General features: G+C 38.3%; 1 protein-coding gene across 4 annotated transcripts in view; it reads right to left on the bottom strand.

Moving 5' to 3' along the window:
• The window catches only part of Skic3 (SKI3 subunit of superkiller complex), a 101,506-nt gene that overhangs the window by 42,728 nt on the left and 33,931 nt on the right, over positions 1-24,847 (bottom strand). For all 4 annotated transcript variants that reach the window (XM_016005082.3, XM_016005085.3, XM_076551983.1 and 1 more), the window contains 20 exons: positions 24,499-24,585; positions 23,845-23,948; positions 23,010-23,136; positions 22,218-22,397; positions 21,432-21,556; positions 20,329-20,582; positions 19,186-19,288; positions 17,015-17,191; positions 16,776-16,920; positions 16,557-16,635; positions 16,406-16,467; positions 15,383-15,439; positions 13,905-13,973; positions 12,763-12,837; positions 11,661-11,802; positions 8,885-8,978; positions 6,395-6,472; positions 4,157-4,281; positions 3,078-3,201; positions 1,339-1,557 (listed from right to left, as the gene is read on the bottom strand). In XM_016005082.3, the coding sequence (XP_015860568.1) occupies positions 1,339-1,557; positions 3,078-3,201; positions 4,157-4,281; positions 6,395-6,472; positions 8,885-8,978; positions 11,661-11,802; positions 12,763-12,837; positions 13,905-13,973; positions 15,383-15,439; positions 16,406-16,467; positions 16,557-16,635; positions 16,776-16,920; positions 17,015-17,191; positions 19,186-19,288; positions 20,329-20,582; positions 21,432-21,556; positions 22,218-22,397; positions 23,010-23,136; positions 23,845-23,948; positions 24,499-24,585 (2,426 nt within the window). The remainder of the gene's footprint in view (positions 1-1,338; positions 1,558-3,077; positions 3,202-4,156; positions 4,282-6,394; positions 6,473-8,884; positions 8,979-11,660; positions 11,803-12,762; positions 12,838-13,904; positions 13,974-15,382; positions 15,440-16,405; positions 16,468-16,556; positions 16,636-16,775; positions 16,921-17,014; positions 17,192-19,185; positions 19,289-20,328; positions 20,583-21,431; positions 21,557-22,217; positions 22,398-23,009; positions 23,137-23,844; positions 23,949-24,498; positions 24,586-24,847) is intronic.

The following is a 24,847-nucleotide window of genomic DNA, read 5'->3' as shown; positions in this document are numbered from 1 at the left end:
ACTATACTGATTTGAATGTCTTAGTCCTCACTCAATATGCTATTTAAAGAATGCTGGATAAAGCCAGATGGTACATAATTAGTTTTGATTAATAAAATACAGGCTGCCGGATATTTCATAAAGAAAAAAAATGGGGGTTACTTTAACCATTAACAAGCACAGCAAGTATTTTAAGTTTAAAAACCTTTAGACACCTAAGCAAGCTCATATTAATTGCTCACATTTAACTGAAAATGTCTTAAATTTTAGGAAACATACTATACTATCTTCTACAAACACCAAGAGTTCTTATGTTCTTAAAACCTGAAGAAAAACAATATCATGGTCACAAAATCATGAGAAAAATAGTTAAAATGTAGCGTGTGTTCAACAGAACTACAAAGAAATTTAAAGGCACTCTATTATGCAGCAGGAGGATGTAACTAAGAGAAATAATTCATATGGAATAAACTTCATATTAATTTTTTAAAATTTCACAGGAGAGATAAGGTACTTAACTCTGACCTGAATTTGTGCTTCTCGACCTTCCTAATGCTTCAACCTTTAATATAGTTCCTCATGTCATGGTGACCCCAAACCATACAATTATTTTTGTTGCTACTTCATAACTGTAATTTTGCTACTGTTAGGAATTGTAATGTAAATATTTTGGAGTTAGAGGTTTGCCAAAGGGGTCACAACCTACAGGTTGAGAACCGCTGATCTCTGTGAACTCGTAACCATATGGTTAGTAGAGAAATGACTTCCAAAAATTGTCCTCCTATCTCACAAGTACAGGCTATAGTACATGTATACTTACCCAGACAAAAATAAATGTAATAAAAATTTAATGTATCTAATCAACAAAGGTTATTAATAAGAATAAATGATTAAAAAAAAAGAAATTTAAACTACAACATATGAAAACAGAAAACTGCTGTTACATGACATCTTTTTATCTTCCCCTCAGATGGCACTTCTTTGTGTAGCCCTGGCTGTTCTGGAACTTGCTCTGTAGACCAGGCTGGCCTTGAACTCAGAGAGATCTGCCTGCCTCTGTTAAATGATATCAAAGGCACTGATCAACATTTAAGTGACTAAGAATTCCTAAATCTATCAACATGGTCTGCATCGACATACAGCAGATGATGAACTGATAATATTATAAACGTAGGAATTACAGACTTTTGTATCAAAATATGTGGAGCTTCACCTGAATAAAGGAAAAACTCATCAACTCACCAAAATAACTGACAATATGATTTCCAAATAGAGTCTCATAGTTCGTTCTAAGTCACAATGAAGCCCAGACTTGAACATACTCCTATCGAATACGCCGTCCCCACACTGAGGACTCACCTGTGGACAGCCCTGGATGCCTGTCTCTGCACCGCCCCGCCGCGGCCCTGCAGGGCATACACTGCTGCAGTCAGGAGGCATCTGTGGTAACTGTCTTTGTGTGGAACGTGCTTCAGGAACTCGTTAAGCGCTGCTTTGGACAGCGTGGCGTCCTGCATTGCCAAGCCCAGAGCGCACAGGGCTTGAAGGCTTTCTGTGGTTGGTTCCTTTAAAATAGAGCTGCAAATAGGTATTTAGTAGTCTGTTGGCCATTAGTACAGAGGTCTTATATCTATTGAGAGGCTTTATTTAATAAAAAAGATACCTACTTAAAGATTCATCAAAATAAGTCAATTTGTGCTTAAATATATATATTTTTTTACATTTAAAGATAATTATCTGACTGGAGCAAAAATAATATCAGCCTTTCACAGCATAAATTGACAAATCTCATCTCAGGTCATTACGTCTAAATTTTAGAAACAAATAAAAATTGGCCTCTTTGATTCTCAGTTTTAGGACTAAAGAGAACAATTTCAGAAAATGTTTAGTTGAAATAAAATTCTATTTTTGTTAAAGGAAAGCAGAAGATGGCAGATTAGAAACTCCAGTCCTCTCCTTTGTCTCCTCACACTGAACTAAGGCTGCTTCATGGAGGGACAGCGTTGCCGAAAAGTACATCAGCAAAAGTACAGTTCTGGCAGGACCAGGCAAAGGCTAGAAGCACCAGCTTTCGGTAGAGGACCACCCAAGGCACGCTAGGTAGCTGGTAGGGAGGCGGATCTCCTTCCCAGAGGAGCTACAGCGGAGACTGATGAAGTCCCCAGAACCTGACCTTGCACACTTACAGTTCAAGAGAAAAGGAGACCTAGGTCCTACTAGGGCTGGCATTTGGAGAAAGGGTTCTCTGGCCTTCCCAGCAAAGTCAGAGAGAGGGCTGTAAGTGGAAGCCATTTTCAGAAAGGTCCTATCATTTTCCCTCACAGCTTAGAGGGTCAGAAACCTCTCCATTTTTGTGTCCAAGGCCCTCTTCTCATTATGGCTCATCAAACAGTCAAGGACAGTGCAGGCCAGGGAAGAGATTTCCAGTGTAACAGAAGTCCGTCCCTCTGGGGTTGAGGGAGCAGTTAACAAGGCGATGTTTTCCTTGTCACAGTAACTGACAAGTCTACTATTCCTGCAAGATGGTGGGACTATACTTCCTGCACTGCGGAGGGTTGGGGGGTGGGTGTCTGTCCTATGAGGAGCTGCACCATTCAAAAGGTCAATAAACCTCACTGGCCAGCACTGTCCAATAGCCTGTATTAATCATCCACTGCTCTTAGAGGAATTACAGCCAACTTTTAAAAGAAAGCAAACAGGCTTTAAGAACTCAACAAGTACTATCTAAATAACTCCACCATCATAGGTTCTCATTTTAACTTGTTCTGAAACCAGTATATACGTTCTATAGGTATCTTTAAAGACGTCTTTAAATAAACTTTTTTCTGAGGAAAAAGACCTGAGGATCTGAGCAACCAAACACCAAGTCAGTTACAATTCCGTTTATTGTCTGTGGTCCACATGGTCACTTATTCTTGAAAACAAATAAGTAGTATTAGACAGAGATACAAAGCAATGAATTAAGCCATGGTGTTTAACTCTACCCATGACTGTCAATTTAGAACAAGGTAGGTCCAGTTCCTTCCATTTACTTAGAAGTTCCTTTTCAGCTCTTATCTCAAACATAAGGATCTGATGTATAAGTCATCTATACATACCATTTGAAAAGCAGTGACTTGGCTGCATCCATTTGTCCTTGTTTGTATTCTGTTATTGCCAGAGCTGTCAAGACATGAGCTTTGTCTTGCTCTGATTTAACAACAGTCAAGGCTCTCTCGTAGGCTATTGCATAAGAGAAGGGAAAAGCAAGCAAAACACAAAAGCAATTCTATTAACAAATGAGCCACTTTCCCCTTCCTAATGCCATTTTTCAAAAAAGATCTAGCGAAAATTCTACCTTCCTTATTCTCTTCTTCCCAAGCAGACAGTTTAGCTATTCCCAAGTGATTCTGGGGGCACCTTCATGATTGTTAGGGGACAATCCCTACCTTCTGCCTGCAGAATATACTCTGAGGTCTAAGTCATCTTAAGTAGAAAAGGAACTTGGAAACACTGATATATAATCACATTCCAACTGCAGATCATCACCTTCACCAAGCAGATAATATCTGAGTGCACTGTACACATAGTGGTGGAGCGCATACATATCAGAATTCCCTCAGGTAAAATTTTTGAAGAAATAAATATCTATTACTAACAAAAGTTGTTTTCACTTATCAAAAAATTTCATTTAAGCGTACAGAATAGCAAGTACCTGCTTTCAAATGTGTGTGTGTGCACGTGCGTGCGTGCGTGCGTGTGTGTGTATCCACCAATAAGCCTGCACCTTAGTCTCCTCAAATGTACAGTGAATGCTCAGTTCAAATTGTTTATAAGGAGTACTCAACATCACAGCACACTGTGAGATGACACATAAACAAAGCCTACTACAGCTCCTGACTCCCAGTCATATTTTAGTAAACACTGCAACCCCAGGGCTACAGAATGGCTTAGCAGCTAAGAGCACTGGCTACTCTTCCAAAGGATCTAGGTTCAATCTCCAGCACCCACACACAGCTCACAACTGTCTGTTACTCCAGTTCTAGGGAATCCCTCTTCTGGCCTCCAAGGACATCAGGTATACAATCTTCAACTGACATATATGCATCCATCCATATAACATTTTAAAAATACTGCATCTCCATCAAAATTCCAACATTACATTTTTCTGAAAAAGCTTCAAGCAATGATTACTTGCCTTTGTTGCTCTCCTTATACAGGCCCTTCATAAACAATGCCAATGCGAAACCTATGATGTCCTCCAGCTCCTCAAGGGGCGTTGACTTAAAGGCCTGGATAGCTCTGTCATAGTCACCAAGGGAACTAAGAAGAAAGCACAACTTATGTTTAAGATAAAATCACAAATCTTGGTTTTATGAAGATATACAGACATAAAGATTTCTGAGATTCTTGTTTCTAGTATTTATCACTATAATCCAAAAGGTTTTTATAAATGTTACTGAAATATTGTTTATAAAAGCACTTTAATCTTTGAAGCTGTAAGTTAAAAACACAAGCAACCTTTGCTCCTAATACTAGTTTTATAAAGGTGAAAAAATAAAAACTTAAGCTCTAGTTTTGAAAGAAGGCTAGCCTTTGATGCAAGTGGATTGTTTGTAAATATGTGCATGTTTATTTCTTCAAATGAAAACTCTTTTCGGATATGCAGAAGAAAAATGAAGGAAAGGGAGTGAGGGGACTTCGGCTTTATGGCTTTTTCTTTGAAATGGAAACCTGAAGCAAACTGACAGAATTTTAATGTGTTATATTTGAGCGGTGACATATGGTAAATACAATTTATTATTTACCATATGCCTCTGTGTTTAAGGTATTGTATAATAAAAACAAAAAAGTGATGAAAAGCATAGATTGCTCTTACAGAGGAGCCCAAGCCAGTGCCCACCTAAACTAGGTGACCCAGGGCTCCAGTGCTCTTTCTGGCTTCTGTGAGCGTCAGGCACACACATGTTGCACATACATACAGACACATGCACGTGAAATAAAAATAAAACTTTTTTAAAAGAAAGAATATAGATGGCAATTTTCTATAGAAAGTAAAATTTTCTTCATAAATATTTACTCTATATGAAATGTCAAACCTAAGAAGATAAGCTGAAATTTCTTACTCTAGGTGTTCTCTGCTTCAACAAAATCTACAGGGTTCTACCAACTCCTAAAATGTAAGTTTAAAAGATCCATAGGCAATCAGAGGAGTAATATTTCCCCATCAATGAACTTGATTAAATGACAGTGATAACAGGAAGGAACTAGCTACCTCATGCCTCCTTGGCAGTACCTAAAAGATGTCGAGGGTTGGGGATTTAGCTCAGTGGTAGAGCGCTTGCCTAGCAAGCACAAGGCCCTGGGTTCAATCCTCAGCTCAAAAAAAAAAAAAAAAATGTCGAGACTGAACCCTAAAATACCCAGCTGCAGTTCCATTCTATACTAACCATTCAATTTTAGGGCAACTCTAAAACTAAGGAATCACCCTGTTAGTCAAAATCCTTCTTCCTATGTAGTAGAATATTATTTTAAGATGTGTTACTTTCATTTATGTTGCATTTGTTTAACTCTGTAAGCTGTGTTACTGTGCCTGTCTAAAACACCTGACGATCTAATAAAGAACTGTCCAGTAGCAAGGCAGGAGAAAAGATAGGCGGGGCTGGCAGGCAGATTAGATATAGAAGGAGAAAACTGGGAGGAGATAAAAAAAGATCTAACAGCTAGAGGAGGAGGAGGACAACTCCAGGGCCCAGCCATCCATCTACACAACCAACAAGCCATGGAGTAAGAGTAAGATTTACAGAAGTTAGAGAACAGGAAAAGCCCAGAGGTAAAAGGTAGTTGCGATAAGCTAAGACAAGGAAAGCTGGCTAGAAAGTAAGCCAAGCTGAGGCTGGGCATTCATAAGTAAGAATAAGCTTCCATGTGTTATTTATTTGGGAGCTGGGTGGCAGGCCTCCCAATAGACCAAAGACCAACCAACAACATTGCTATGCATCTATACTCTGGCTTTACTTCTACCCTCTAAACAATAAGCCTGTCTGTCTTTCTAGGCCAAAAGACTTAAGAGAATCGAAGGGAAGATCTTAGCTCCATTGTCCTGAACTTTTTAGTACTGTTTCAAAGAAGCTCCTAGACCATAATATTCCATAGCGAATCAGAATAAACCCAACTCCCCAACTAGTTAAGTAGGCTTCTATTAGATAAAACTACCATCTCTCTCTCAAGTGTTCCTCTATCTGGTCCCTAAAGCATAGGCTCCAACTTCCCTCTTCACAAGGTACTCAGGCTAGGTTTTAAGGGTAAGAAATTTTAACACATTCTGGCCCTTGGAATAATATATTTCAGTGCTCTGGACACTAGTCTTCACACCTGTAGGGTCACAATTTTCCCTGAAAAATAGATTCACAGAATGAGAAAAAAATAGCCTTACCATAACAATCTGCCCCAGTTTCTCACTGTAACATTGTAAGCATGTTGGTCTTCTGTGGACTGTAACAGTGCAGTTGCCCTTTAAAAAAAAAAAAAGTATTTTAGATTCTCTATGTGGAACGTTTTGTTTTGCTCATTCCTCCTCAGCCAAATCCATGGACTTATATAGTCTTTTCTTTCAATTCTATGAATTCTTTGATGTTGTTTAGGCAGCTTATTTATATTCCAGTAAGTTGATACCACAAAGGCACTTAAATATATGTAAATTTTAAGTTGTCAATAAAAAAAATTTTTTTCATAAGTAAAGCTATTTATTATTGCATGTAAGTTGTAAATATTTTAACATTTGTAATCTAAACATAGACAATGACCATATCAATGTTATATTTTGACACACCAAAGTTTTCAGAAGACACCCTTGAAAATATTTATGTAGAAGGGAGAAAATTGAATGCTTTTATGTGCTCTGAGGCTGTCCCCACAGAAACACTAAAAGACAATGCACTAAGGTGAAAGATCCTTAGGTTTAGAATACATTTACCAAGAACTAAAGCCACCATTTTCTCCCCCCACTGTGTTCTCCATAGGCAAGGAGGGAAATGTCCTAAAAGCTAAGAGCTTTTTTAATGGTTTCTTTCTTTTCTCTTTAAAGACATCTGCCAAGAGAAATATCCAAGAAAGGCTTTTTATCTACTTGATGTTGCATAAAAAAAAAAAACAATTTGCTCAGGAAGCATAAAAATGCTAGAGGTGTGTGAGAGCAGAAATGGCCCTGTTCCCTGCTGCCTGGGGCATTGGGTGAGCTAGCTGGGGCAATGCTGGAGAGCTCACCCTGGTGGTGAGGATAAGGGACAGCTGACAGGCTGACCAACCCAGCTATCACCCAGGCCCAGAACCAGGGCTATTAGTTATCCCACCCCAACATCTACCTCATCTGTGAACCACTGGAACATGTGTAGGGACCAGTCCTGCAGATCCAAAGCTGCAGGTGGGCAGCAAGAGGATATCAAAGAGGAGTGGATCCAGTCAGTATTGGTGGTAGTGGAAGCCTCAAACCAGACCAATGACTCATTGCAATGAACACTTGAGAGAAAAGATGTATGAACTAAAAGGTACACTGTGTGACTCACTGTGACACACTACAGCTTCCACACTGAGATTTTTTTGCTTGGTTTTGTCTTTACTTTTTAAATTTTATTTCGTGGGGGAGGTTACAAAGTCAGAGGGCAGATATAAAGGGACAGAGAGATGAGTGGAATTGGGGTGCATGATGTGAAATCCACAAAGAATAAATAAAAAGTGTAAAAATGTTACAGAAATTAAAAAACTACACTTCTGGTTGAATTTATGCACTGCTTGTGTTTCAAGCAGCAAATATCGTAACATACAGCCCAGCTGCTGTGGTCAGTACATATTCCTCTGTGGCTTAGAGTTGCCACGCTAAGCCTGCGGTACAGTGATGCCAGTTCAGCATGTCTGCAATACAACAGCGCACACAACGGGAGCCAACACCCCAAGCTCTCTTGCTTTATGTGTTAACTATTATATTCTGCATTTTATTTACTGTAAGTTTACTGACATTCTGAGAAGAAAAGTGTGCTTTTTTTATAAACCTTCTTCCATGACCTGGAAAAATAACTTCATTACATAGCCTCCAGTACCATCTAGCGATTATTCCCTTGAACTACATGGCAATCCACAGAGGGATGTAGTTAAGTATTTAACTTAACACTTTTTTTACACCTGACACTTTCTGAAGATTCACTTACATTTGAAGCAGTGGTGTGCGTGAAAGTTAGGCAATCAGCTCTTTCAGAGTTACGAGTAAGTTACTCATGACATCAGTAGTTATTCTCATATCCACCCACCATTACCGTATGGAGAAAAAACTAGCTGCTTTCATTTCTTACCAGTCTCCAGGCTATCACTCCACTCTAGTACACTGGGGTTTTGTTTGTTAAATATGGCAAACTACTTGTTTGGGAGGACTTCTCTCACTCTATCTGAAATGCATCTTCGCATATTCTCTGACCCTAAACACTACTCTAACTCTTCCTTAGCAACTGTCAGTAGCCAGGTATTCTTAGTTTATTGAGTACTTCTCATTGAGGAGTTCCATGAGTACAGGGCCTCTGTGTGTTGTAATTCCTTGACAAATTTCTCATGCCAAGGACACTGCTTGGCACATAGTATCCAACATTTACTGACATGAATAAATACGTAACAGATAATAAGGTGAGTCAAGCAGATATTCATGTTGTTTCTTGTCTGACTATAGGGACAGCTTTTTCTAAAACAGAATCTTTGAAGTTTTGTTTTGTGCCTTCTCTGTTCTCCACACCCTAACCAAGCGTGGAACTCCATCTTCACCGTCCACAAGGTGACACGATGAGGTCTGGGGAAGGGGTGAGACACCACATTAGTACTGCTGTCACGAGACCAGACTTCAGTACTGACAACACAGTGAGCGACGCCCACTGAGCACACCTACCTTTGGTATGCCTCTGCTGCTTCCCTTCTCAGCTGCAGAAGTTCATTTAAATAACCCAGCATTGTGAAAGCTGGAGCGTCATTCTGAATTCTTTCTGGAAATTCACAAATATCTTTAATTTGTATGTGTATACACACACAAATAACAGTTCATTTCTTTTTGTTTAGCATCTCAAAGCAGGGGATTACCTATTGAGATTAATGGTATTAAGAATGAAGGCCTTGAGCTGGGCGGTGGTGGCGCACGCCTTTAATCCCAGCACTTGGGAGGCAGAGCCAGGCGGATCTCTGTGAGTTTGAGGCCAGCCTGGGCTACCAAGTAAGCTCCAGGAAAGGCGCAAAGCTACACAGAGAAACCCTGTCTCGAAAAACCAAAAAAAAAAAAAAAAAAAAAAAGAATGAAGGCCTAATTTATCTTGAATATACCAGTGATCATTTGATAATTCTTCTAAATCACCAAATAATATTAAAGAATTATATGTGGTTTCTAGTTATATTTTACAGTTTAAACATGTTTTCTTTAAGTCCTTGGAACACACATTTCTAAATAGGATGTCTGCATCAAATGCCTCCCCTCAGAGCTCAGGGAACCCTGCAGAAGAAGAGGCAGAAACAGTGTAAGAATCAGAGGGGATGGAGGACACCAGAACAAGGCCCTCTGAATCAACTAAACAAAGCTCCTGTGAACTCACACAGACTAAAGCAGCAAGCACAGGGCCTACAAGGGTCTACAACAGGTCCTCCGTATACACATAATAGCTTTCAGATTAGTGTTCTTAAGGGACTCCAAAGTGTATGAATGATTAGGTCTCTGGTTCTCGTGCCTGTTCTTGGGGCTCTTTTCCTTCTGTTGGGTTGCCTTGTCCAGCCTTGATATTATAGTTTTTGCTTTATCTTAATATACTTTATTTTTTCATGTTTGGTTTAAAATAAACAAACCAAAAAAACCTCCATGTTTTCTTTTAAGTAAAATTATTTGAAATTTTAACTCAGTAAAACTAGTTCTGACATTTATAAAGAAATCCAGGTTTTTGCAATTTTTTATTAGTTCCTAAAGAATTTCATATAATTTTCTGGATAATCTTGTGATTTAATTTAGTAACAATTTTCTCATGGTGCTTCTATTCAAAACTATATGTTCTAAAAAAATAATCCAGTACTTCATGCCAGGAACAGAGAAATGGATCTGGGCACTTTCAATATAGTATTTTCCAATTTTTTATGTTGAAAGTGCATTATATATCTACACTGTCAAAGAAAAACATACTTTACCTAGTTACTTAAAGCTAGTATTAAAGAGCAGGCTTTCATATCCCTATGATGTTTAACAAATACACCACAAATACGAATCTTACGTCACAGCTGGGATTCTAACACTAGAGTATAACTTGTATAAGTATAGGGTATGTGACTAACATCATGGTCAAAGTCAGTCTCTAAACACTAAAAGTCACTGTACAAGATCAGAAAACCATCAATGGAGTTAGAAGCTCCATCCGCCATGGTATATCAATGCAAACCAGTAGGACAGACAGGGATGGTCTACATCCTCTCATCAGTCTCCCTGTTTTCTGCTTTGTTAGTATTTCTGGCCAAGCATACAGCATTTACAGGAGTCTATGAAAATGGTTCCACCATTTAAAAAACAGCTATCACATTTGTTAAAAAAAAAGTGTTCATGATTTTAGATATCTGCATTTTAATAAAAGATTTACCTCTTTATGTACATCGTCTAAGTTACTTATAAAGTCAGGAAACTCATGAATAATGTTTCTAAGTAGACACTTCCTCATCTCTGGGGATTTATCAGTGTCCTTCGCATCAGCATACTGCAATAGATGACAATGTCCCAGGATGCTGATGCCAGTAAACTTATTAACTTCTTCCCGAGTGACTCAAACTAAATGCACAAGAGAACTGACTTCTCAATACTTGGGCTGAACCATTTTTACTTCATATTATTCAGCTGCTGGTTTCTTTTATGACTACCCCTGCCAAGAACTCATCTTAATACTTATCACAACTCCAATCACTACAATCCTAAGTAGCAGGCACTTTCCCTCTTCTATCACAGGTAAGAACCTAAAATCCACTTGTACAGTATGCCCAAGGACTCAAAAATGACAGAGACTCAGTGGTGGTTTATTTTATAAGACAGGAAATTATTACCAGGGAAAGTTAATAAACTTCAGCATTGTGCGGGTTTCCTAAGTGTGTGTGTGAGTGAGTGTGTGTGTATAATTTTTTTTTTTGCAGTATCTTACAAGATAATCAGGAGTTAATAGGAGAAGTTAGATCACTAGGTATGCATTTGGCATCTCATATATATTATCTTATCTAATTCTCCTAACTATCTCCTAACCTGGGAATTGAGATCTTCCCTCCCCAGAAATGAAACACAAGTTAAGGGAAATAAAATATCTGGTCTACAAACTGAAGTGGAAGTACACAGAGGAGCAATCGCAGCAGCACCTCAGAACCATTAACCTTTGACACTCCTACATTATTACACGGAAATCTTGACTCGGTAAGTAATAAAGTGAGTTTCACCACTCTTCCAGAGACATTATCCTGATGTAAAATTGCACTCCTTCCAAGTAGCAACAAAAAGGCAAATTAGCATCTGAAAGAACTGGTATTTAACATGAGATGGGTAAATTAAAAATTAAACTACTTCAGCAGTCTGATAATGCACCACATATGATCGGTATCTTAGCTACAATGTATTTACACATTTCAGTAGTCTGATATTTTGCCACATACAGTAAGTATCTTACCCACATATTTACACAGAACACCCTGTGCCGCAGGGACAGCGTTCATCTGGAGGATGTTGTACTTGTACAGCTCTGTTTCTCTGTTGCTTTTGTCTTGTAATGTTGTACAAACCCAATATGCATAACCTATGGCACCTTCAGTCTTGAAAAAACAAGTAAACGTATGATAAGTATTTTAATAAAACTAAGAAATAAAATATTTCAATAACAATAGTATCATAGCTTAATCTTCTTTAAAGTGCCTTTAACAAAAGGCAGCCATGATTAAAAACAACAACAAAAGCCTGTTGAAATCAATTTAAAATTTAAGTTCTCTAATCCTGAATAGAATTGAATACAATAAAAAGTAGAAAACAGAGACTTGCCAGATGAGCTGGTTTTCCCCTTATCAGACCATTTCCACAGGCTAAACCAAACTAATTCAATGTCTTTTCAGAGTCTAGATTATCAACTAAAGCCATTCTTCAACTCATGTCTATTTTTTCTTATATTCTCAATTTCTCTTCCACAATACTCTTATTACATGTACTAAATCTCAATGTGGAAGACTGGAGAGATGGAGAGACGGCTCAATGGTTAAAAACTCTGGCTGCTCTTCCAGAAGACCCAGACCCAATCCCCATCACCCACATGAGAGCTCACACCTGTCTGTAATTTCAGTCCCAAGAGCGCCAATGCCTGCTTCTGGCACCATGGACATCAGACACATACTTGGTGCACAGACAGACATGCAGGCAAAACACCCATACCCATAAAAATAAATAAATAAAATTTGTAATCTCACTGTTATTTTTCATCAGCTTGAACACTGAAAATGAAAATAAGAAGTTCTAGGTAAAGATAATTTATCTGCTTCTAAGACAGAGTAGAAACAATAGCTATCATTAACATTTTACAGCACTTTATACAACTATGCCACTGTTTGTTTCTTTTTACTTTTTATTTCTGGTGTTGGTTTTTTGAGACAGGATTTAATGTAATTCAGGCTGATCTCACGCTTGCTCTGTATCTGAAGATGACCTGACCCTCCTGCCTCCATCTCCTGAGTGCCGCCTCTCCCAGTCTCTACTCCCTTTCTCAAGAAGAACATTCAGATTCTTACATGCATACTTAGCTCTGTAGTGTGCCTGAAGAGATCCATGGTGTCATAACTTCCAACTGTCTCTGCAATAAGAGCCTATTGAAAGGATTTTTGAAAGTTTTAATTAATTTAAAAGAAATAAAAGTAACGGTAATAAATTGCTCTAGAATAAGCAGAGATTTACTAGTCATGCTTCAAAGTTAGGTTTAACTTTCAGTGCTACCATTTTTAACTATGCCTGTGAGTTGTGCCCTGAGAGAATGACTTTTAAGAACAAAATACTTTCAAATAGAAAACATTTTACACTATGATATTTCCTAACCTAGAACAACACAAAGTACCCTGGAAATCCTCCTCATACGATTCTGACCTCAGACAGAAATGCAAACTTCAGTGCTCCCTGTCCAATAACTGACACAGCGGACAGTACAGCAACGCCCTGCTCCCGTGTGCCACTGTACCTAACAGGACAGGAAACTGCTGGCTATCTCTGCTTGCCCCACAGTCAACTGGAATTACACTAAGATACAGATGCACAGTGAGACATACTTCATCTTTGACATGGTACCTAATCTTTCTGATACATGCTCCTACTGTTGCTGAACCACTTAGCAATCCATTAATATTCTCAACTAGACAAGGCATTCAGTATTTCAGGTGATATGACTAAGGCAAAATAATCAGTGATAGATTAATTAACCTGATTCTATCTGGCAGTGCAAAAATCTAAACATGGTCAAAGAGAAAATATTCATAAGTGCATAACCGAGTATGAAGACATTATAGAAAATTACAAAACAATAGCCAAAATGATCTTTGCAAATGTACATTGTCTTTGCAAATGTAAGTTTAATAAGAGTTCTAGGTTTATTTTTTTTTTTTAGGCAAAGGTAATAATCAGATTCATGGGATTCAAAGTTTAATCCCTGCCAACTGTGACACAATATTTAGTATGCTTGAGTTTACATTTCTATATCTTTAAAAAGAGTGTAACAATAGTGACACCTCAAAGGATTGATAACAGATTAACTAAAATATTCCTTGCAAAGACCTAAGCAAAATGACTAGCATGCAGTAAGTTTTCAAATGATACATGTAATGCTATCATTATCACTAATATAAGGTTATTTTATATTGATGTTTATTAATAAGTGTTATCTTACTTGTCCAATCCAGCACAATAAATAAGATGGGTCAAGGGACTGAGCCATTTTGAAAGCTTCATGAGCTTGCTAAGCAAAAAAGCAGGAAAATATCACATGAAGCAATCTCATAAATTTCAACTGTTTAAAAAGCATAAAATAAGAGAAGTCAAACATGTCATGAATATACACAAATAAAAATTTCATTGTTCAACCTGGATACAATGTTTTAGTTACAGTCTTAGAATAATGCTGTGTGCAACAGATTTCCTTACGGATTAAGAGTTCTGGTCCCCTGCAAAATAATACTATAGGTCTCTATCACCTAGTCAGCAGAACTTTTAAATAATCACATACTATATGCTAACTACATGGGAAAGAAATGATTCAATAAGGCTGAATCTATTCCCCTTTTTTGAGAGACTTAAGAACTCACAAGCAATGAAGCTGGAGCTGTGGACCTGCTGCTGGAAAAAGAGGTCAACAACACAAGTCTTCAATAGCAGTGAAGAAACATTAAAGAGACCTCTCCTGAGTCATAAGCTCATATGCTCTCCGCTTGAAAAGAAACAACAACAAAAGCACTTACTCCTACTGCGTTCTACTGTTTCAGGACAAGTCATGGGTGTGAGGAAAGAGATGCTTCTAGGAAGAAGAAAGCTCCTGAACAACACTTGTGTCCAGTGCTCCTGAGACTCAACCTAGGGCCTTTCACACATCTTCGGTTCTAGTTTAAGGATTTCTTCCAGTCTATTTACAATCTTCCAAAGCTGATCATTTTTACAGTGAGTAATTAATGTATTGTCAAGAATATTATGGAAGGTTTTTTGTCAAAGGATAAGATTCAGCACACTGACTAAACCAAGAAACAATAAAGATGTGGCACTATGTCTAGACTTGTGGAAACTTCCCAAATATGGCCTATGAACACAATCCTAGGTACTAGGTTCCAGCTGCTCAACTGGGAGGAATTCCACTAGGATATTTAAAGGCAGTAATATCTGCTGAAGCCAAAATCTAAATCACAAAACCAAAGGTTAAATTTAAGATATTAAAAAATACTAATTGTCTCTTTTACCTCTACTCATGCAGACTAAACACTGCATACAAAGAACTTATATTGATATTGTTGCCAAATTCATTAATAAGAGAATTGTTTTCACCTATAAAAGAAGTTTTCACTTCTTTTTACATTGTTTTCACTACGTAAAGAAGCTGAAGTAAGATGATGGCTACTAAAGCGTGAGTTCAAGGCCAGTGTGGACTACACAGAAAGATGCTGTCTTGGAGAAGAAAAAAGTATACATAAATATAAAACCAGAAGTTCCACGGAAGGAAAAAATCAACATTACATATTCATTACTTAACATAATAAAACAAACATCATCAATTAATTGGCATATTTGACATACTGGATAGATAATACATTAATATTTCTCCACAAAGTCACATGTAGAAAATATCCTTCATTTTTAACATACTGAAACTGATAATGATACCTCGATGTTTTCGGTCGCAAGGTATAGCACTCCTAAATTGGTCCATGCAGCAGCATTCTAAAAGATATATTAAAAAACAGGCCTCATTCAGAGAAGCTTCTTTTTGTAGTGTGAAGCAGTTAATGCAAAGACTCGTAGCTGGTCAAAGTGCCCAGCCCTACATAGGACATCAGTATCAAGCCCTCAAGGCTCAGGAGATACCTCAGAGGACAGAGCAGAAAGAACGTAAGCTGGAGGATGGAGAGCAGTGCTCAGTCTTCTGAACATGACACTGTTGGCTGCTGCACTCATGAACTAACAGCAGGTACCTGCACAGAGCTGCACAAGAATGAACCTATCAACATCCTGCTGAGGCTCAGCGAGGAGCTCACCAGGCTCCACAGCTAGCTAAGGGGCTAATGGAGAATGGGGAGTCCTTTTTTCAATGGTGTAGATACTGGTAACTTGTCTGTATTCCAGCAAACAACCCCATATCCATGCAAGCAATCCAAATTAAACTCAGTAGTCTACTAAAAAAAAACAAGACATGAAGTCGGAAAGGAACTTGTTGGGGAGATGAAGGGATCAGAGCGAGTGGGAGGAAGAGCAGAGAGAGTTGTATATGATCAAAGCACATTACATACATGTGTGAAATTGGTAAAGAATAAACTAAACTCAAAGTAGTCTCGACAACCCCCCCCACACACACACACGCACACACAAGCACACATGCATGTGCTCTCTCTATAAATAAATATATTTTTAAAGTGAGAGAGAGCCTGCCTCAACACAGTGGAAGGTGAGAGCCAACTCCTTAAAGTAATTCTCTGATGTCTACAGGCACTCTATGGTACATGCACATCTCTGCAGTCTAAAGGCACTCTATGGTACATGCACATCTCTAATATCTACAGGCACTCTAAGGCACATGACATCTTCACTCACTCACACATCCATACATACACAAATTAAATGAACTGATTTTAAAAGAAAATTAATACACTGAATTTTGCAGTTCTTTTTGTAGACACATGGAACACTTACAATTTGTTCTGCTTGGATTGATTTGATGAAACAGTGCTGAGCAAGGGCATAATTTCTAATACCTGAAATATACAGAATTTAAAGTCACTAAACTTTATTGCCTGAAAACAAATAATCTTGCAAAATAAAGTAAGTGTTACTCAATTCTCACCACGGTAACATGCAACCACACCAAGAGCATTCCAGTATAAGTGATTATTACTGTCCAATCTCACTGCCTTCTTTAAACACTGAAAAAAAGTTAAAGTAACTTTTTTATTTCTTGAATATCAGCATTTGTATAAATAAAACGTGGTTTAATGTTAAAATATTTATCAGTAGCATCTTTCATAAAATCACTGTGTTTAAGTTCATAAGAAATTTCTCCTACATGCACAGATTTCTCCAGGAGCTCGGTAAGGCCATCCGTGCCACTGCCTGTCTCTGCCAGATGTCGTGCTTGGTGGTAGTAATTAATTCCAAGATCACACCACGTATTAGATGTCGACATCAACTTTAATGCACGACCATAGCATCTGCAGAAAAGTGAAAACAGATGGTACAGATGCTTTTAAAATATAATGTTCTAATCCAACTCTAAAGCAAAGGCTGGTATTCTCTGTAAATCACCTTCCTCCAAGATGCAGAAGCTCGTCTTTCTTTAATACTTCTCTTCCTTCTTGCTGACCGAGAAGGACTCCTAAGACATGAACATTCACTTTCGACGGTGAAACAGCATGCAGGCTGGTGCAGGCATCCCCAGCAAGCTTCCAAAGGCAGGACACATCAGCTCGATGCTGCAGTGCCCTGTAAGGAGAAACGAGGCTTTCAAAGTTATGTCCAAAAGCTCAGGTGTATGCCTCTCAGGACCACACATTCTTAGAACAGAAGGACTATGTGTGCAGTCCTGGCTGAGAGTGATTACTTTAGTCAGATTCTGTGCATATTTCACTGATCACTTCACAGAACTACACTCTACCACCTCCTTACTTGGAGGGAAAAAAGATCTAGAAAAAAGAGAAGAGGGGGAACTGATTATTTTATGTGGCAGGAAATTTTTCAGTTTTTTTTTTTTCAGATATCTTCATTATAACTGTTAGAAGTAGCAGAAACCAAATAAAAAGAAACACTTGAGGACTAGTTTGGGGAAATTCTGTTACTGTTGTTCGGTTTAGGTTCAATAGCAGGGCTCTGAAGGTGTGCCTTTTTGTTTGGTTAATCAATAATCAAGGCAGTGACTTTCGTTATAATAGCTCATGTCTTTGGACTTCCCCTCAAAAGACTAAATAATGTATCAACTATATTTGGTGGAGTACAGGATTTTCACTGAGGGCAAAAATAAATGCAAACTCTAGACATGAAAATGTAAAGATCTCCCATCAGAAGCAAGTAAGAGCAGCCTGGATTAACAACTCAGAAAGTACACAGTGGTATGAGGAGGTATGTGAAGGGTTAGTTCCTTTTAGAATGAGAAGAATCAGAGCTGCACATTTCTCTCCACCTTTCTCAGAGCATCTCAGTTTAGGCCAAGACTCGATAATCTGCCACTATAAACTGCTATGCCACAGAGAGATGAGATGGGACATCTTCACAGCCTTTTCTACTACAGGAGCCCAGCCGAAATCCATCTCCCAGTGTCTTCCTGAGAAACTAATTACTGCTGTCATCTCTGAAAACCCACCCACTGTGAGAATCAGAAGGAAGGCCATTATTCCCAAGTTCCTTTAAATATCTTAGTAAGATTTCTAAAATTGACACATGAAAGGAGAAAAAAGAAAACAGTAGCAATCTTAACTGTCCAAACTCATGTCTTTCCAACTTTAATTTTTTTTTAATCAGGGCTGGGAATTCAGCTCAGTGGTATAGTTTCTGTTGAAATGTTACTATCTTTGATGTTGCTATCCTCTTGTCTTGGCTTCCCAAGTGGCTGGGATTATAGGCATGCACCACTGTGCCCAAGACAATCTGTAGACTTGCTGTTGCCACTGGGGAGGGGTTGAGTACAGAGGCCATGAACTATCCTGCTCTACCCCTCTCCGTCATATTTCTTTGACACATGGCAGATGTCTCACTGAACCTAAAGGTAGGCTGGCAGCCAGTAAGACTCAGTAATTTTCTGGCCTCTGCCTCTCAAAACACCAGTTGCAGGCACATGTGCAGCCACACACCACAACACGAGTACTGGGGATTTAAATTCAGGTCCTCAAGCTTTTCCAGCAACTGCCTTACCCGCAGAGCCATCTCCCTAAGCCCTAATATGTGGGCTTTTTGAAGTCATCTAACACAAATAACACTTTGCACTTCTGTAATGTAAGAGATGTAAATCTTCCTGATTCTTTTCTTATTAGATACACCACTTTTTCTTACAGCTTCTCTCCAGGAATAATTTGAAGGCTCGTTTTTCCCTCACTTCAGCCCATTCAAAAGCCTGAAACAGGCCCTACTGATGAATGAAAAGCATACTGGGTATCTGAAGCTCCACTTCTCAAACAGTTCCAGCAGAGAGGCTCCCAGTTCAAGGTCAGAAGCCTAAGACACTTTACCAGTGTCTTAGGGCCACGGCTTCCCTCCTCTCTGCAGCGTGGCAAGCATTACAAAGGGCACAAAGAAGTCTCTTTCCCAGTCTCAGAGGTAAAATTATTAGTTTTCATGCTGCAGAATTAATCAGCTAGTCTGTTATTCTTATGTATGATACTCTGAATAACTGCTATATCTAACAGCATAGACATAAAATTATATTCTAAATTTAGCTTTATTATACTACCAAGAAAGTATGAGTGCTAAACAAAGGTGATACTAACCAAGTAAAATATTCCAGTGCTTTTTCCACATAGTCCACAGCTTTCCCATCCAGAAAATCCACTAAAGCTGTTTTCGCCATCATCAGATAGCACTCACCCAAACCTGCAGTGAGGTGAGTTTGTGTACATCATTCAAATATACAAAGCAAACAGGCTGATTTTTTAAGAAAGCTTCCCAGAAAGCAATACAGTCATTTTATAAAATTATTTCTAAATACGATCTTGAAATATTTAGAAAAGATCTCCATGTCAAGGTTCTCTTGCAATCAACATGTACTAAAACTCACAGAAAATCATCTGCACAGAATTCTCTTGACTATGGGCTAATTTAATTTGTCTTCAGATGTCAGCTCACAAACTAGGGACACTATTACTCTCTATCATACAGATTTAATCTTTTACGTTAAAATCTGTGCAGTTATACAGTAAAATCAAATGAAGCAGTAAATTCTTCAAGTCCCAGGAAATATTCATAAAAGTGAGTTCTTTCTTCTCTTGAGGAAAGTTTTATAAATGAAGAAAGGGGGAGAAGAGAGAGAAAAAAAATGATTCCAAGTTCTAAGCTGCATGTTACTCAAAACCTACAACCTTAATAACTGAAACCTCGACGGTTTCTTTTATAAGAAACAAACAGAAGAGCATATATAGCAGTACATATATCATGAAGGGTAAGATGTAACCTCAAAAACTTAAATTACAGTGTTATTCGTTATATACTTAAAAACAGGGTTAGGAAGGACTACTGAAAGAGGAACTAAAATCAGTTTAATTACAAAAAAAAGGAAATTGCATCTAAAAATAATTTAAGTAAGCCTCTACAACATACAATAATAAAATTATAAAATAACAAATTATTAAGCTACTCTGGGAATATAAAATTACTAAAAGCATCATAGAAATTTGCTTGGCTCTATTGTTCTATTTGTCTAAAAGTTAAATCTCTACCATATTACTATTTATGAACTACTAGGAAACAAAATTTGATCTTTTTATAATCAATCTATATCAAGTTGTACAATAAGAAATTCCTGTCAGATACTTACTATTGACCACATGCTTCTCAAGCTATTTAATACAGGTAGGTAGAAAATTTACTATAAAGTTCAATATTGTTAAAATTGAAAAAGGAACTCCTGGAATTACCTTTCAAGGCCGGCACATAGCCCTCCTCCTTTTTAAGGATGAGCTGATACTGAGTGATGGCTTCTGTGTACCGGCCCAGGAGCTGCTGAATCGCTGCTACCTTAAACACACTGTAGGTGGAGTCTGGGTTCAGCTCGCTGGCTCTCGTGAAGGACTTCAAGGCTGTTGTGTAGCCACCCCTGCTCAAGTACGCCTCTCCCAAGGATTCCCAACAATTACAGTCCTTTGGGTCCGCCCTTAGTGCCGCCTGTAAACTTCACATTTTAAGAAACAGTGAGAAAATTAACAGTAATACAACTGCATCCACATCTAAAATAATTAATTCAATTAAATCATCCATAAGTCCTTTGATTTGTAAAAATGACACTTAAAGCAGTCTTTCCTGTTTCTTTTACAATTTGAATGTTATTAATAGTGAGAAGATTTTGTGAAGTGATTTTTTTTTTTAAATAAGAACAAAATGCTCTTTGGGGGAAATGTTGACCATAGTTTCTTTTTCTTTATTATTTGGCAGAACTTCAGTTTTCTAGGCCTCCAGGACAGGTGGATACTCAGTTTGCCCCCTCAACCTATGAACCTGTCAATCCTCCTCTAAACATCTGAAATACAGGAGTGAGAGGGATACTTATACTCCTGATCACATTGCATCTTTATGAAAAAATCAGAATGTTTACATTCTAGAAATTAACATACATCAGACATGACTTAATTATATTTTTACCCTGAAATACAATTCAAACAAAATGTCTAAAATCAATCACGCACGAGCTTCTCCAAAACTGCCTTCAAGCTGACAAGGTTTCCCTCGCCTAAGCCAACAGAAGTCAGTGTAACAGCACAGATCTGCTTTTTACTACTGAAATGTCTCTGGAGGGGACCTATCGCATTACGATGCCAACAAAGACTGAACTCCTCAACACCAGTACAAGACTTAGTCCACTTTCAATTCTATTGCCTGCAGGCAATAAGCACCCAAATAACTTTTGTTACGGTTCTCTCAAACCGCATCTTGGTTAGAGGCCACTTATGAAGGTCATGTGGCTATCAAGGAAATTTAAAGACGCACCACACTGTTTAAATGTAAGTGTAATAAGATGTCTTACTCAGCCACTGCTTGCGAATGCTGCCCAGCTTTCAGATAGTGCAGTCCTCGCCGAAGCCAGGCCCACTTCGCTGCTCCAGCACTTGCCTTTTGAGTTACTGCTGTTAAGATAGCTAAAGCAGTTTCCTAATGAGAAAATATCAACGTTAGGGACACCAAATATAAAAATACAGAACCAACATTCAAAGGATACAACCATACTTTCAGTTCCCACTTTTGATTTTTTAAAATTTACAATGAAATACATAAAACTAATTTTAATAATAAACGAAAAGTCAATTGGTAAAGACCTGACACACAAGCACAAGGGTCCGAGGCCTGATACCCAGCCCTCCGGAACTCGTGGAAAAAGGTGGGGTGGGGAATATTCCTGTAACCCCAGTCCGGGAGTGGGGTGGAAAGATAGACAGGAGCCTGAAGTTCACTGCCCAGTTAGCCTGGCCACATGCATGAGCTTAAGCTTCAGTGAACAACCTCTCTCAAAAAGTACAAGTGGTAAGCTATCAAGGAAAGACACCTGAGGCTGACCTCAGGCCTATGCACCCACGCACAGGGACCCACATGAATGCCAGGCAGATAGGTACATAGCCATATAAACATACACACACAAAAAATGACAGGTAATTTAGTATCTACCAAATGAAAAGAAAATGTAGCTTATAAATGAGTACAAAGATATTTCTATTTTGCCTACATAGAATAATGAAAATAACTTTCAAGTAAATATATTATAAAAACATTCTCATTTATATACTGGGGTAAAATACAGAGTGGTCACGAGACAGACCGTGTCTTCAAGTTCCACACTTAGGTCAACGGCTGCCGCTCCAGACTCAGCATCGGTGTCATCTAATTCAAAAGCTTTCCTGTAACATCCGCGGGCTCTGCTCCTATCTCCAGCTATATCGCGGTAATAATGACCTAAATAGCAGAAAACTTTACCCATGTATGTGTCCAGTCTTGCAGCCTTGGAAATAAACGTTGACAATGGAATATTAAAAGTTTATTTCAATGCATATTAAGGATATAGTACACTGATTAAAGAAAAGAAACTATTTTATTAAAACTATAGAATTATGCCAAAAAATCCTTTAGTGTGATATTTAAAACAGACACAAAAGCTGATCTACCCTGCCTATAGAAAATAAACACAAGGTAAAACTAGCATGTCTTGGATAAAACAAACATGAAATTAAAGCCATTGTTAAATTAATATGTTCCCTGAGAAGATAAGAACTTAAAACATAGATGTTAAATATCTATAAACAGGAAGCTAAAAATCCAGACTCGTGTACCCATAAAACTACAGAGGCCATCAGTTAAAACAGCATTGCTTCCACAGATACCATGTCTCAACTTCTGTAACACATATTTCTGAAACATGTCTCAATGTCTATAACACGTATTTCTGAAATAGACACTTTTATACGTTCATGATTTAAATTTTCACCTAGAAAAACCCACAGAATATTCTCACAAAACCTCTTCTATGAGAAATGAAATGCAAAAGGATACTGCATTAAACAGTAATGTTAACAAATCCACTTTAACAAAGACTTTAGTAGTAGCAGTGGCTTACCTTCAGAAAGTGGGTCAGAGCCTTTGCTTTATCTTTTCTTGTCTCTTCGCCCATGAACCAGTATGTCAACCCAAGCTGGTAATGATATTCAGCAACTTCAGCGTCTTTCTCAATTGCTCTCTGGAAACTGAATCACCAAATGGAAGTAAAAAGAAGTATTAAGTGTGTGTGTGCCTGTGTGCATGTGCATGTGTGTATGTGTATAAAACAAGGGACTCCAAGACAGAACAATCAAGCTAGGTGATTAAGAATCCCAAATCCAAGAGCTGAAGAGACAGCTCAGGGTGAAGCACATCTGCTGTTTTCCCAGAGGACCTGGGTTCCCAGTACCAACACAAAGGCCCAAAGCTGTAACTCGTTTCAGGGAATTTGACACCACATTCTGAACTCTGTAGGTACTAGGTACACATCTATACATACATACATGCAAGCAAAACACACATACATATATAATAAAATGAACCTAAAAAATTTCCCAGACCTAAAACATTTCACTACTTCAGCTTTTAGACTATAGTAAACAAAAAGTGATGTTACTGAAGAAGAGCTTTAAGAAGCATGGTGGCCGTTTAACACTGTATGTGTTCAGAACATATACCAAATATTACACTGGCTACCCAAACATTATGATCACTACTTAGATTAGAAATCTATCACAGAAAAATTTATAGTTCCTATGCTACAAGTGAAATTAAACACACACACACACACACACACACACACACACACACACGCACACCATAAATCTAAAAGTGAAACTTCATCAAGCCCATGTCGAATTTTTAAGAAATAAGTGAGATATGACTGGAGTCACAGGTGAGCTGTGCACCCTCACCATGCTTCTGCTTGCAGATAGTCCTTCTTAGTAAAATGTATCAGAGCCTCAAGCGCATGGACTTCGGCCAGGTCAGGGTAAGAAGCTCGAAGATCTTCCATAATCTGTCAAGGAGACACTTATCAATTCCATATCCCATTAAAAACAAATGGGGAGCTGGAGAGATGGCTCAGCGGTTAAGTGCTCTGGCTGCTGTTCCAGAGGATCCAGGTTTGATTCCCAGCACCCACATGGTGGATGACAACCATCTATGACTCTAGTTCCAGAGGATCCAACACCCTTCCCTAATCTCTAAAGGCCCCAGGCATGCACATGGTACACAGACACACATGTAGGAAAACACTCATTCACATAAAATATAAAAAAAAAAAAATTAAATGGCTTTTGACTTTTATTTCTTAGTTGAGTTTTTTTTTTTTTTTTTTTTTTTGGTTTTTCGAGACAGGGTTTCTCTGTGTAGCTTTGCGCCTTTCCTGGGACTCACTTGGGAGTTTTTTTAGTTTTTATTTTACATTTTATTTTATTCTACTTTGGGTTCTTGGGACCAAATTCAGGACCTTCCAATTTGTAGGCAAGCACTATAGCATTGAACTAAGTCCCCAGACCCTTCCTTTAGCCTTCAAATACTGCTCCAGCTGAAAGAAAAGCACCAACCTTTGTAGCCTCGTCTACAGCACCTGTGTTCAGACGGGCCAGGCCTCGAAGAACCAGCAGTCCTGGGGTATTATCTGCATCCGAAACCTAGAAAATGATTGATAGCTGCTACAAGTCTCTCAAGACAGCTGCAGGGGTGTCTATTCTGCTTAAAGAATGAACACAGAAGAGCAGGGTCCGACAGAGTGTAGTCAGAATTCCATTACAATCCAGATTATCATTCTTTAATCATTTAATTGCGCAAATTTCAAATACACAAGAAAATTAAAGACCAGTGTAACAACCTTGCATGTACTCATTATCCAGCTACAGAATTATAAACTCAAAGGCTATGTTTGTCCATGTATAT

This window comes from Peromyscus maniculatus, chromosome 15 (assembly GCF_049852395.1).
Source record: "Peromyscus maniculatus bairdii isolate BWxNUB_F1_BW_parent chromosome 15, HU_Pman_BW_mat_3.1, whole genome shotgun sequence".
In the NCBI taxonomy this organism is placed as follows: Eukaryota; Metazoa; Chordata; class Mammalia; order Rodentia; family Cricetidae; genus Peromyscus; species Peromyscus maniculatus.
This window is presented reverse-complemented; position numbering and strand designations above follow the sequence as displayed.